The sequence below is a fragment of the Scaptodrosophila lebanonensis genome, unplaced genomic scaffold (genome assembly GCF_003285725.1).
Source record: "Scaptodrosophila lebanonensis strain 11010-0011.00,11010-0021.00 unplaced genomic scaffold, SlebRS2 tig00000053-arrow-pilon, whole genome shotgun sequence".
In the NCBI taxonomy this organism is placed as follows: domain Eukaryota; kingdom Metazoa; phylum Arthropoda; class Insecta; order Diptera; family Drosophilidae; genus Scaptodrosophila; species Scaptodrosophila lebanonensis.
This window is the reverse complement of record NW_022060548.1, coordinates 6,472,435-6,486,688: the sequence shown is the minus strand read 5'-3', so window position 1 is coordinate 6,486,688 and position 14,254 is coordinate 6,472,435. Positions and strand designations below refer to the sequence as shown.

The following is a 14,254-nucleotide window of genomic DNA, read 5'->3' as shown; positions in this document are numbered from 1 at the left end:
TACGATTTCTTTTTTTAGCCGCAGCCCCGTTGTTGCCATGTCTGGGTTGTTGGAAGTAGATTAGAGTCTATTGGGGAAACGAGAACATTTATTTGAAAAAGCCTAAATTCCAGCGCTATGTTCGAACTATTCATAATGTCTTGTAGACATAGTTTACTTTTAATATTAAAAAGAAAAATTAAAAATAAAAAAAAATCAGATCGCCCGAGCAGGGACTTGAACCCTGGACCCTTGGATTAAAAGTCCAATGCTCTACCGACTGAGCTACCCGGGCACATGTTTGACGCCTGTCCGATTACCAATAGCTATAGGTGTCAGCAAAAAGCGTCCTGCGCTAGCTTCTAAGCTCAATACGAGTTATTCGCAAAAAAAGCTCATCAATTCTACCCAGACGATGGCGATTTTTTATTTCCTTTTTTTTTGCAGAGAGAAATTTGCTGATCTAAACTATTCTATGAATACTATTGCATAAAAGAAAGAGAGGGAAGGACTTAAATATACAACAACAACAAAACGTGACTTATTTGTAAGAATTTGTGTGTGTTTGAAAATAAATGTATGACTAATAAAAGCTTGCACATACATATGTATTTAAATTGAAATTGTTGTTTTTTAAATGTCTAAATATGTATGTAATAGTCACAGTCTACTAAAGTATGACGCAATATACCATATACTCAGGTATATACTAAAACTACCTTCTTCTTCGTTCAATTGGGATCAGATTACGAGTTATCAGAAACTAAACATTATATAATAAAGAAATAAATCCTCAAATAATTTTGTAACTTTAAGATCCTTAAATATTAAATGTAAAACATTAATTAAAGATGAAATATATAACGAAATATTTATATATTTTTGGAATTAACTTTAATTTGTATTCTTTTTTAAATTAGCACATTCACGCACTGCCTTAACGACACACACTGCATTATCATTTTTGTTCATGTTTATTGATTGTTTTATTTCATATACTCTGTATTGATTATTTAAAAAATTCAGCAACATAATTATTAACTCTCCATATTATTACAACAAAAATAATTGAAAAATACAAGGATAAAAAAATTGAATCGCCCGAGCAGGGACTTGAACCCTGGACCCTTGGATTAAAAGTCCAATGCTCTACCGACTGAGCTACCCGGGCACTGGATGGACTTTATAGGTCACAAAACAACAGGCATTGGGACTCAAGAAGCTTCTTAATATTTTGAAATTCGAAAATTTTTAATTTCTTTGTTAAAAACATGATTATTTATAACAGACAATACTGTTTTACACCGCCAATATAACGGATATACATAGATACTTATGTGAAGGTTTTCTAAATAAATAATTTATAAAAAATTGCCATATTTAATCTTTGCAGCAAATATATTAAAGATAAATAAAATGCTATCATACTATAATATCTATTAATTTCAAATGACGTACAAGTAAACGTAAATACAAAAAATTATTATAAATATATTATTTTAACGACCCATCTTCGAGCTAATATTTGCTAGCTATTAACCCACATTTATTTCTTATAAATGGTGTTTTAGTTTTTATTTACCATTTGTCAGATAGTTTGCCTAGGAATCTTCAACTTTAAAGTTTTAATTGTACTACATAGCTTCCACTAAATTTAGGTTTCCAAATGGGGTCATTAATTATGTCCACCTAGCCATTGAACAATATAGTAGATATCGATGAACACGTTAAAAGTAATCAATCATTTAGTAAAATAAATAAAATATTAATTATGTATTTTTACACACGGCATTCACATCACAGCCACACTGTACTATCGTTAAAACTGCTTTGTTATTTATTATATCCTCAGTAATTTATTTGTGTGTAATATACCGAAATTTATAGAAATAAACTAAAAACTCAATAGGCACTCTACATGCATATGAAAAGTAAGTATTACATAATAATTTATTTTAAATAAAAAATAATCTAAAAAAGTAGTGTCGCCCGAGCAGGGACTTGAACCCTGGACCCTTGGATTAAAAGTCCAATGCTCTACCGACTGAGCTACCCGGGCAGTTGGAGTAGGGTTGCCAAAAGACTTACAAGCACAAACGCAGTTTTTGCCCAACATCTCTTCTCAAGCAATTATTTGCATGCATTGTGAATGTAAACAACAAGCAATCCAGTTTAATGAGGATTTCAAATTATTAAAATCTTATTTCCATTGAAAGTAATTTTACAATATATGTATGTATGTACATGTCGGTAGGATCTACAATTGTTGTACTAAAATGAACAATTTATATGAAGCCTACTGTGTCGCAGTTGCTGTAAGCATTTCTTGAGCAGTCTACAAAAATGTATGGCATTACTTGGCTCTTAAAATATGACAAGATTATAATCTGTTAGTCAGCTCTATTGAAGTGCTACCAATAAAACTCTGAACACTTAATTCATTGTTAGTGGGCATTTGGGTAATATTTTCGCTTGAAATCCAGGGCTGCTGAAGTGACCGGAGCTGCCACTTCGACGCAATAAAAAAGTAAAAGCGTTTTGGTATTTTGGTTTTATTTAGTTAGATATTAATCGCCATTGCTGTATATTCCCATTTTTCAAATGCAGTCACACTTATGTGCGAAAATCCAAAATAAATCAAGTCTGCAACTTGGACAAGAACAAACATTAAGATGTGAAAGTAAAGCGATAACACAACTTTGACTAACAGTCTGGAATATGCTTGTCTGACGGTAACTATTTATTTATCTAAACCTCTTTCATTTATTCATAATTGCAATAATTATTTTTGCACTAAATGTCGATGAAGATGAGCAGCGGCCATAAAGGCATTTCGCTGGGAAGGAAGTTCCAAAAACTAAACTGTGGATATATGTACATAGATAGATAGATGGTTTCATATCAGTTTTGCACATGAAACTAGAACTTCAAAAGCAACGCTTAGCGAAGGATGTGCCACATGCATTGGAACCAACAGGACTTCTAGATTGTTATTTTCAAGCTCGGCATTAAACATGTAAGACAGTTTAGAGGTTTGCGGACATTCAGACAAGCATTGGGAAATCACATTCCTTGATAATCCTCGCTAGACACTTTGGTTATTCATTAGGAAACTATTGAAGCCATGAAGACTGACCGCAACAAAAGGGCCCAAAGCGGTATAAAATAACCTGCTACATTTATTTTAAAACGTACAGTGACGAACAAAATTATTGGCACAGTTGGCACGTCTGACTTTCGCACAGTGTTTCTCCATGAAATATGGTGATATTTAAATAAAACAAATTTTATTCATATACATTGATCAATTTCCTACTAAAATTACTTTATTTCATTCATTTATATTTTTCCATTAATTTAAGAAAATTAAAAATATAAAAAAACAGCCGTTTTCGCCTGAACAAAATTATTGGCACACTTGGGTAATAGTGAACTATATTTTCAAAATTTCAACAATATAGCAAAATTTTTTTTCAAAACCCCGTTATGTTTATATTTGGAATGACATAGTTGTAAATGTTTGAGTTAAAAACCACGCAGTGCCTTTTTTTATAAGCAAAATCTCTAAGATTTTAACAAAATGAGCGGCAAACAAAAGGAAACCACTGAATCTCAGCGGAAAATAATTTTGTATTTGCATAATCAAGGCAAATCATATGCTGAGATTGGAGAAATTATGGATAGAAGCCGGTTTACCATTCGGAGCATTGTCCAGCGTTTTAAAGGAGCCTTAACATTGGAGAGTGCTAAGCACACTGGTCGACCCAAGGCTTTGACCGACCGGGAACGCACCGAGATCATCAGGAAGGTGAAGGTGAACCCAAAAATCTCTTCAACACAGATTGCAGCTCAGGTTAAAAATGAATTTAGAAAAGATATTCACCCGATTACGGTTCGGAGGACACTGCACAAAGCTAAATACAAGTGCCGCGTTGCTAGAAGAAAACCACTTATTTCAAAAGTCAACCAGAAGAAGCGCTTAGCCTATGCAAACGAATATTTGAGTAAGCCGATGGACTTTTGGAACAATGTCATCTTTTCCGATGAAAGTAAATTCAACATTTTTCAATCTGATGGCCGCCAAACTGTTTGGAGAAAGCCTAATACGGAACTGGAAAAAAAAAACATCGCTATGTCTGTAAAGCATGGTGGTGGAGGCGTCATTGTGTGGGGCTGCATGTCCGCTGGTGGTGTTGGCGAACTTGAATTTATAGAAGGAACTATGGACAAAAAGTATTATTTAGATATCCTTAAGAGAAATCTAAAAAAAAGTGCCGAAAAGTTGAACATACCAGCCACGTTCACGTTTCAATACGACAATGACCCAAAGCATACGGCTTATGATCTGCGCATGTGGCTTGCACATCATGTAAAACATACTTTGCTGCATCCGCCCCAATCTCCAGGTCTAAACCCCATCGAACATTTGTGGGAAGAATTAGATAGACGTGTAAAAAAACGCGCTTATCTACAAAGGCCGAGCTGAAGGTGGCACTGGTGGAGGAGTGGCGCAATATTGGATCAGAAACCACTCAAAGTTTGGTTTCTTCGATGCCCAGACGCTTGGAAGCAGTCATTAAACATAAGGGCTTAGCCACAAAATATTAATTTATGTTTAAAAACGGTTATTTATGTTAATTTTAAGTATTTTTGGTTAAGTGTGCCAATAATTTTGTTCAGGCGAAAACGGCTGTTTTTTTATATTTTTAATTTTCTTAAATTAATGGAAAAATATAAATGAATGAAATAAAGTAATTTTAGTAGGAAATTGATCAATGTATATGAATAAAATTTGTTTTATTTAAATATCACCATATTTCATGGAGAAACACTGTGCGAAAGTCAGACGTGCCAACTGTGCCAATAATTTTGTTCGTCACTGTATATTAAATTCCTCTGAGGTCAGAAATGTAATTACCATTCTTGGCACCTTAACATGGCAGGCTGATTTTAAAAACAGCTGTAAATATATTTAAAATATTTGTCGTTGGTTAATAATAGTGGCGATGTCAAAACAGTAGTTCGTATTAAGCTTATAATGTCCATAATAAAAAATTGAAATATATACACAATCTATACAAGTATTTATAATTTGCATGGCGCAGTTCAAAGCATTAGGGAAGCGGTCTCCCACCTTGAATTTCCTCACTAGAGAGCCAGTTCTGTGTTTAAACTTTTTTTGTTTTCTTTTAATTCGAATGCGTAGTATATTTAGCTCTTTGGTGCTTTCTCAAACTAATATAACAGCAGTATAGCCTTGCGGAATATTGTTTTGTTTTCATTTTACTCTCAAAAATATTTCTAAATAATAACAGGATATGCGTTTCATTAGTTTTAATTAATCTCTTCGCACGACTCTCTAACTCTTAAATTCTTTGTCATTGATAGAACATGAGTATTTAATTAATTTAAAGCCATGTTGAGCTTGAGCATTGACTAGCCTAATAGGCTAATAGAAATGACGAAACCGGTTCGACTATTTTCGTTACATCTAATATTTTCGCGCAAATTCTTTGTGGGATTCTGTTTCTGTATTCGTATTCTTTGTTAATTTATGGCACATATTTCCGCTTTATGTGCATTAAAGCATCATTTCTTGTTAGCAATACGTCGTTAGAGAAGATGGATGGCTGCGATAGTCGGGTCAGCACTTTAATTTGTTTACTATTTATAGAATGACGCCCGCTTTGTGGGTTCTGAACATTTTCGAAATGCCACTTTCTTCATTTATTTGTTTTTTATTTGAGGCGCACATTAAATTAATTGCAGTGCGTTGCATCAGCAAAATCCAACGAAGACGACACTCTACGAGTTTTACACTTGTGGGTGATTGTCGGTCTTTGCACAGCATCGTATGGGGAATTAGATACACATAACTATGAATATGAATATCTATAAATGCAAATAGGATATAGTATAATTATAATCAAGTTAATCTGGCTGTAATATACGTTTTTAGCTTTAGTTTTTCTATGTCAAATAGTTAGCTAAGTAAGCCAAACATTCAACATTTTCAAGGTCTATTCTCGTTTCAGCCTGAAAGAACTCTCAGGGGTTGAGTAAAGCACTTTTAGATCAAGTTCCATATGAAGTTCAATCATCGATTGAATATAAAAATGCTAGTTTACTTTAATATCATTACAAGATGATGATCACAGGCATAGGAATTATACTTTGTTTCATAAGATTATAAATTTGTTCAATTCCTTGCCAACGCAGAGCTTCCAAACTTATCCACAGATTGATTTGAAAAATAATCTCTAGAAAGACCAGAAAAATTAAACTCGAATCACCTTACAAAATAGACACTGACACAGCACTTTAAAATAATTTACAAAGTCTGTTGATCTAAAATACTTGTAACATTCAATATAAAATATAAGTATATTTGTTTCAGGATTATATATTTTTTAAAGCACTCATTTGCTTGGATTAAGCAAGACTATTTGCCGAAGAATATTCTAATACTAGTTGTTTAACGCTGTCAATGTCTTTTTTAATAGGCTTAGAACAGGTCGCTAGTATTATTGTTTGATAACTTGGCTACAACTTGTTTATACGTCATGCCGGCGACTTTGACTTTGACATTTTCATTGAGAGTCTTCGACCACCACAAACACTTCTCACGATGTGTTAGAGATGTGCGCGTGACAAACACAATATATGTATATTGGAAGCAAGCATTCCATTGCTTTTTCCTTTTTGTTATTACTTTTAATTAAAGGTAGCTTTTAATATTTGTTGTAAGAAGTACAGAGGAAATTATATTTAAATAAAAAATTAAAATCGCGAAAAATTGAATGAAAAAATTAACTTCACTTACTTATTTGCTTACCAAGTAATATTAATATTATTAAAAAATAATGCAGAAAAAACATTACAACATAATAAAGGACAATTAATGTTAAAAAATTCCAACCGCATCAGTAATGTTTAAGAATAATAAAGAAGCTGACTATTCGGTCTATAAAAGCGTATTTAAAAAAAGGTATACATTAATCTTGAAACACAATATACCATTAAAGGGACCCTTAAGAATCAATGTTGTTTGAGAAATACCCCTCTTGCATTAATCTAGCTTGCGACAATCTTTTTGGTACAGCCATTGTTCGAAATAGAAGAGCGTTCAGTTAGTTCATTATTTATGTTTAGTTTAAAAGAAACGTTCTTAAATGTATAAAAAAATGTTTTAAAAAAGAACTTTCTAACTTACCCAACTTTATTGGCATTTTTCGTACTTCATCTTAAAACTAAAATAATCTCATTTTTCCAGATCCAAATAAAGGTTTATTTTTTAAACTTTAATAACACATTTCGGTTTTAATTACAGGTTTTAAAAACTTACACATTTTTAAATTGTTTTCCACAATTAAATATTATGCTTTCTGAAGCAATTTTGTTCGATTTTTCACTTCGTTCGTATTCACTTTTTGAATTTCACGATCATATTTTCTGGCATCACGCACAGCTCTACTACACACACCCTTATACTAGGCTAACTGTTTTGTTGCTAATCAAAGCCGCAATTAAAACAAACATGCTAAGCTGAGAATAAAATTTATAAACATATATTTAGAGATATGTGGATGCATTGATTGTTGATTGAGCGGCAGAGTCGGAGCTCGTACGGGTTTGTTCTGATCGCCGGAGCTGGGCAGAACGTATGCAAATTGAAAAGCTCATCGTATGCCATCGAAATGGCATATGTTTCATTATTTTGTTGGCTAAATGGCAAAACAAACCAAAAAATAATAAATTAATGAACAAGTTTCTGGTGCGTTAAATGACGCAGCCTCTGTCTCTGTCTCTGTCACTGTCTCTCTGTCTGTGTCCGCCTCTGCCTCTGGTTGAGCGCGAGATCGAAACTAAAAGGCAGTTTGTGTTTAGAACTTGGCGCGTGCGCGTCTTCAAGTCTCGATATTGATAAAGAAATGTGCTAAATCGATATACCGATATAGAGAATCAGCAATCAATCAATAATGGCAACGGAAACGGAAACAATACAGCCTGAGGCTGTCACTGAGCCCAAGCTGAATTATTTTCAGAAACTGTGGCGATATCGCCAATATTTGGTGATCGAACCCTTTTTCTTCTTCTATCTGATGGCCTCCGTTTTCAATTCCGTGGCCATGCAGAACTTTCCTCTAGATAAGGCCTGTCGCGTAAATCTTGGCTATAGTAAGGCCGTTTGTGACACCACATTGGATAAATCGGTGCTGGGAATCGAGTGCGATGACTTCAATTTCGAGAATACCACAGAAGGCGCCTCCAACCTACAGGCCCAGATGGGCATCTATTCCGAAGGCTTCAACTACACTGTTTGCAAGGCAGAGCTGGAGGCACAGATATTGGCGTCTGCAGTATCGGGGAAGCGGGCTCCCATAGGTAAATAGCCCTCACCCACCTTGAGATTCCTCGCTAGACAACCAGTTCCAGGTTTAAGAAATTTGCATTTTCTTCGAATTCATATCCAAATTCAGGTTCTTGTTGCGTTCTCAATCAAACAATTATAAGCACAACAGTGTTGCATTCCAAAACCCTGTTTTGTTTTTATTTATTCATAATTTTAGCTAAACTTATAAAAGTATACAAGTATGAGAAGATGCGCGTTTCATTTGCGCTGATTGGTCCACTAATTTGCACCTCTGGGTCTCTTTGCACGTAGTCTCTCTCGTAGTCCGCCACTTAAATTGCTGGCCATTGCGGGAATACGGGTAGTTGATTAATTTAAAGCCACGACTAGCTTTAACAATAAATAGAAATGACCAAACCGGTTCGACTCTTTTTATTACATCAAACATTTTCGGTTAAACGCGCCGCCAACATTCTTGAAGGTGTTTCTCTGACTGTCTTCGAGTGTTGTATTATTTATGCGACACATGCATAAAAAGGAAGGCCCCATCGTAGCTAATAGATGATAGTTGGGTCAACTTTTGATTTCCTTTCTCGAAACTGTTTTTAGCACGACATCCGTAGAATTGCTTTCTGTGATGCTCTTATTTGATTTATTACTTTTTTATTAGCAGCGCACAATAAATTAATTGCAATGCATTGCATCAGCAAAATCCAAAGAAGACGACACTCTACGAGTTGTTTTTGTATTATTTCCAGATATTACATATATCTTATTTGATTGATCCCTCCTACATACTATACTGTAGAGGTGGAATTTGAGTTTAGCGATTATTTGGGAATCAAAAATTCAACCTGAAGTCAATATTTATGGTCAAATAATTTGCCAAGTATAAGATAGTAGACTAATAGGTTGCAGCGATATTTTGAGAATTTCTGCCTAAAGGGCGCTTTATCGGTTCTGGCAGTCCAGTGGAATCTAGTATATCCAAGTCTTAGCTGTGATTTTAATAAGTTCTCCCTCTAAGTCTTAGCCATGATTTTAATAAGTTCTCCCTACTACACACAACTTGTTGTGATCAATGATCGATGATTAAAGTATTTCTCAAACTTTGTAGAAATCTAGAAAATAACTCCCAGTCTATTGCGCTAAGATTTTTGAATATGAAACGGGGTGTGTCGCTCAAGTCTGGGGCCACTGTTTCCATTCACGTCAGTGAGTGAGTTTCTTAGAGCGGGGAGGTTGCTTTCTAACAATAGTGCATAGTTCCCAGCACTGGGAACTTCGGTTTACCATTAAGTCTGGTTCCACTAGCCACTTCTCTCAATGCATTCAAACAATTCCATTCCCAGCTGCAATATTTCCGTTGATCGTGCTGCTCTTCGCGGGTGGCTGGAGCGATCGTTACAACAAACGCAAGCCCTGCATGATATTTCCAATAATCGGGGAGGCACTTTCCTTCACTTGTAAGTAACAACCCAGAGCTTGTATATATATGGCTGGAGTATTATCTAATAACCTATGTTTGTGCAGGTCTGCTCATCTCGGCCATTTTCTTCGACTCGTTGCCGATGGAATTTGGCGCCTACTGTGAGGCTATAGTGCCTGCTCTATTTGGAGGCCTGACTTTCTGTCTGATGGCCATCTACAGTTACATAACCATCGCCACACCCGAAAATGATCGCATCTTCCGTTTTGGTATCTTCGCGATGTTTGTGACGGCCGTGCCATTTATTGGACAACCGATCAGTGGCTACTTATTCCAGATTCTGGGCTACACATGTAAGTTAATGTGTTTGACATTGTTTTACATAAATATAAGAATATCTCTTTTATCTTAAAGGGTCCTTTGCCTCGGCCATTGTGTTCCAAGTCATTGCAATACTCTACATCGTCTTCTTCATCAAGGAGGTAAAGGCGACCTCCAAAGCGGCCCCGAAACCCAATGAGAACGACGCCCCACCACTACCCGCGACACTGCCGCCCAGGCATGCAGCCGATAACATGGCCTACGAGACCACAAATTTGGATGAGCTGGTCCACAAGAATGTGAACTTCGAGTTGGCGCCACAGATGGAACCGCCGTCAGTAAAGCACGAGCCACCGAAGCTCGATGTGCCACCGCCACGTCGTTCTCTGTGTCGCGAACTCTTCGATCCCACGCTAGTCATCGACTGCATTAAGTTCCCTTTGATTAAGCGCGAGAATAACGGACGTATGCTATTAATTCTGCTGATCTCGGCCTATTTCTTAACCCTTGGTCCGGTCTCTGGCGAGAACGATTACTGGTATCGCTATACGCTGAAAAAGTTGAACTGGAACGGCAATGATTTCAGCATCTATCTAACATTCTCATCGGCCTTGGCCTTGATAGGTAAGTGGCCATTGAAGCCATATTCCACAATGATTCTTCTCTACTTCCTTATTTCGCAGGCACCTTTATTGGAACTGCCATTCTAAGTAAGCTTCTCAAGTTCTCCGACCCTGTCATTGGAATGCTCTCGGCCGTCTCCATTGTCGTTTCGCGTGTTTTGTTTGTAAGTTGGCATCGACAGAAGCTCCCGAAAATAGTTTCCTAAGTTCGTTCCATTCTTCAGGCCTTCTCAACCGACACCACATCCTTCTACGTGGCTGGAATAGTGGACATGCTTGTTAGTCTGCGTGTAATTGCAATTAAAACGATTGGCTCGAGCATCGTGGATGGCGAGGAATTGAGTAAGTTTTCCCATAACTTACAATATATATTCAATCCCTATCTGAACTGTACTTTTTTTTTGAGGCAAAATGTATTCAATATTCGGCATAAGCGAGCCCATTGGTCAGTTCATTTTTCCGCCCATCTACAGTGCCATTTACCAGAGCACTATTGAATCATTTCCGGGCGCCATTTGGCTGTTTGGTGAAATATTCTACATTCCCAATGTACTGGTGTTCATGTGAGTAACGAGTTGGGGTTCAATTTTATATCTCCTATATATTCCTTTATCCCTTTTCAAGTCTCTGTTACTTCCTGTTGCGTCGCAAGAAGGCCAAGGATCAACAAAATGTCGTGGAGCTGGCACAGAATGGAGCCAACAATGGCCATACAAATCCGGATACTGAAATAACTAGTCTTTAACCAAAACACCCACGAATTACTCCCTGTACATATTTCTAGCTAAAAATAAGAAACGTTTGCATTCGCAACATTTTATTGCCACCTTCGAAGATGTGTTTTCGATTAGTTTCTACAATGTCTTGTCTAGCAGAAAGACAGAGGAAGAAGTAGATAGATTATCAAAGTTTTTCTAAAACACGCTCACCTGGACTGAAGCTGTCGAAAGATTTTAAAGATTTAAAGCGATCTAAGGCGCCAACTTAAAAGATTCCTCATATGATTATAATAAGGAGCTAAAGAGTTCTTCGAAGAAAATCGTCAGACATCAAGTGGTTTTCTTAAACTCTTCGATTTATTGACCTTCTTGCTAGGCTTACATAAAAGGCTAAGAATAGTTTTCTTTTAAAAATGAACTGCTGATTTTTATCGTACAAACGTGTGGGCACTAAAAGAGCACCAAATTGTTTTTGCCCTGAACCCGTGCTGAATCTTTCGGCAAATGCGTCAGCAATCCTTTCGTTCGACTACAACTCGAGGGCAAGTGGTAATTTTTCAATCAACAAATGCATTCAAACTGCGCAGCCAACCGCAATGTGCCTGGATGTGTGGGAGGGAGGATGGGTGCTAAATACCGCTTTGGCCACACTTGAAACAATTGGCAACTAATAATCACAGTTAATCTGCATAAGTGCGGGCGCGTGTGTGTGTGCCTTGAGGCCAAGGAAGAGGCTGCTGCGGATGGTGTTGATTTTTCACACATGCTCTAGCCGCTATCCTTGAGTCCTTTATGGTTGTTGGGGGGCTTAATAAAATTACTACTGGCTTGCTCCTTCGCCTGTTCGCAAGTTGCTATAAAAGCCATGGCTATTGCCATCAAAGGCTCAGACGTTATTCCTCTGTGTTCGCGTTCAGTTCGCCAAACCTATTGAGACTTCAAAAAGGTAATGCTGTGCAAAGAAATTATTTTCATATCCTGTCTTCTATTCGTTTCTCTGTGAATGCGGAAAAGTTAAACAATTCGATAAGATGATGTAGAGTGCAAAAACTTTGGAAACTTAAATATCTGGTGGTTGAATTTCAATTCAAAACCGAGCCATATTAGTCGTGAAAATATTGCTTGGTCATTTATCCATACTAAGCGAGAACTAAAGATGTATTTCATTAAGAGGAAGAATCACAACAAAAAAGTATGAATGGAAGAATGAATACATTTGAAATGAATATTTCAAAGGGTTTATTACTGTTGTAATAAAACAGCAGTGCTTTGCTCTTTAGGTTGAAAATATGTTCATTTCATTGTGCATTTATTACAAAATTTCAAATACTTGGGTGGAAAATGAATTTCATATTCTTGAAAAAAGAACCCATGACGTATTTTCAAAGTAATGGTGGCAGCACTCTGTAGCATACTTACGGGATATTCACCATACTGCTAGAACACACCACTTAGTTGAATAGTCATGGTGAAATTCACGAGCGCCACCTATGACCCAATTCGCAGATTTGTGTGCTGAACGCGACAAAAAGCTACATTTTAAAGCTCATTGGTGTAAAAAGAGCTTTTTGGTGAACTTAAGAACAGTATTAGAGTTGGGAATTGAATTCTCAGCAGAAGGTGATGTTTTTTAAAAATTTATTTTATATATATATTAAACACTTTTTTCTATTGAATAAAACAAAAACCTTTCAAATCGTAGATTGTGCCAAACAAAGAGTTAATTGAAAAGAGAATTTTTAGGCATTATTTGAAATATATCTTTTTGTCGTTTTAAAAAGTAACTTAGTGGTTTATTTGTATTATATAGTCTTATTAATTTAATTTTTTTTTTTTTAACTGCTACCGATTGCAAGCATCTTTTGTTTCAAATTTAGAAGAGTCGTATTAAATGTTCATCATTCCTACATTCATTAAAACTAGACCCCCCTCTCTTAATCTATAGTTCCCCCTTGATTCAGCAAACGCCAAGGGCACCGATCCGAAATGATGCGCCTGTTGCTTCTGCCTCTGTTCCTCTTCACGCTGTCGATGGCCTGCATGGGGCAGACCTTCCAATACTCCCGTGGCTGGACGAATGGCAAACGAGCTCCCTTGTCCGGCCCACTGCTGAGTAGCGGACATTTCCAGCGTGGCGACGAGCAGCTCGCCAATCTGTACGACTTCCAGGAGAACGAACGCAAGCTGGAACGGTAGGTTGGCAGGATAATGGCTTCGAAATGTGTGTTTGTAATGCGAGCGTCTCCTTTAGCTGTTTGGTGCAACTGCAGCGCTTTGTGGGCAGCAATCTGCATCGATCCTACGCAGGAGCATTAGCCTACAACGCCAACAAGCCCGACATCGGCAGCCTCAACGCCCCCGCTCGCCCCAGCGCCAATAATAACAATAACGATAACAGTTTATATGCGAGTCCCCATCATCAATCAAGCGAGCTGTATGAGGAGCTCAATGCGGCAGCGGCTGCGGCGGCAGAGGCTGGGGGTCCCCCATCGGAGCCAAACGATTATAACAAACATTAAAGGGGTTGAGCGGATGGAGAGCAGATGGATGGATTGGATGGATTGGATGGATTGAATCGATAATGGCACATTGAACTGCGCTCTGGAGGCTGGCAGTGGCGTAGACGCGGAACGTTTCTGAGGATATTAGCAGGAAAATGCTACAAAAATGCAACAAAAAAAAAAAGAAAAAAAAAAAGAAAGAGGAAGTTATCTAGTAATTATGTTATATTGTAAATCTTGAGAGTGGCGTTGGATATTTATTAATTATATTGGCGGCTCATTTCCATGCCCGGCGCTGTCGCCCATCAAATATTCATGTAAAGGAAAGA

The 14,254-nt window shown here is 37.0% G+C and overlaps 2 protein-coding genes and 3 non-coding genes across 6 annotated transcripts; 2 read left to right on the top strand and 3 right to left on the bottom strand.

Moving 5' to 3' along the window:
• Positions 1 to 201: 201 nt before the first annotated feature.
• Trnak-uuu lies at positions 202 to 274 on the bottom strand. The gene has a single exon. It is a non-coding gene; the product is annotated as a tRNA-Lys (tRNA).
• Positions 275 to 1,077: 803 nt separating this feature from the next.
• Trnak-uuu lies at positions 1,078 to 1,150 on the bottom strand. The gene has a single exon. It is a non-coding gene; the product is annotated as a tRNA-Lys (tRNA).
• An 815-nt stretch (positions 1,151 to 1,965) lies between these two features.
• Trnak-uuu lies at positions 1,966 to 2,038 on the bottom strand. The gene has a single exon. It is a non-coding gene; the product is annotated as a tRNA-Lys (tRNA).
• Positions 2,039 to 2,666: 628 nt separating this feature from the next.
• On the top strand, positions 2,667 to 11,536 carry LOC115623718. Of its 2 annotated transcripts, none has more exons than XM_030518200.1 (8): positions 2,667 to 2,711; positions 9,685 to 9,798; positions 9,866 to 10,114; positions 10,176 to 10,706; positions 10,766 to 10,869; positions 10,930 to 11,047; positions 11,112 to 11,268; positions 11,330 to 11,536. In XM_030518200.1, the coding sequence occupies exons 2-8, from the start codon at positions 9,759 to 9,761 to the stop codon at positions 11,448 to 11,450; spliced, it is 1,320 nt and encodes a 439-aa protein (XP_030374060.1). In that variant the 5' UTR covers positions 2,667 to 2,711; positions 9,685 to 9,758; the 3' UTR covers positions 11,451 to 11,536. The 2 variants fall into 2 exon arrangements, with proteins under 2 accessions (XP_030374060.1, XP_030374059.1); XM_030518199.1 differs by lacking the exon at positions 2,667 to 2,711 and adding an exon at positions 7,893 to 8,364.
• Positions 11,537 to 12,331: 795 nt separating this feature from the next.
• On the top strand, positions 12,332 to 14,254 carry LOC115624242 (pro-corazonin). Its single transcript, XM_030518861.1, has 3 exons — positions 12,332 to 12,370; positions 13,370 to 13,616; positions 13,676 to 14,254. Exons 2-3 carry the CDS (start codon positions 13,411 to 13,413, stop codon positions 13,941 to 13,943), a joined length of 474 nt encoding a protein of 157 aa, XP_030374721.1. The 5' UTR covers positions 12,332 to 12,370; positions 13,370 to 13,410; the 3' UTR covers positions 13,944 to 14,254.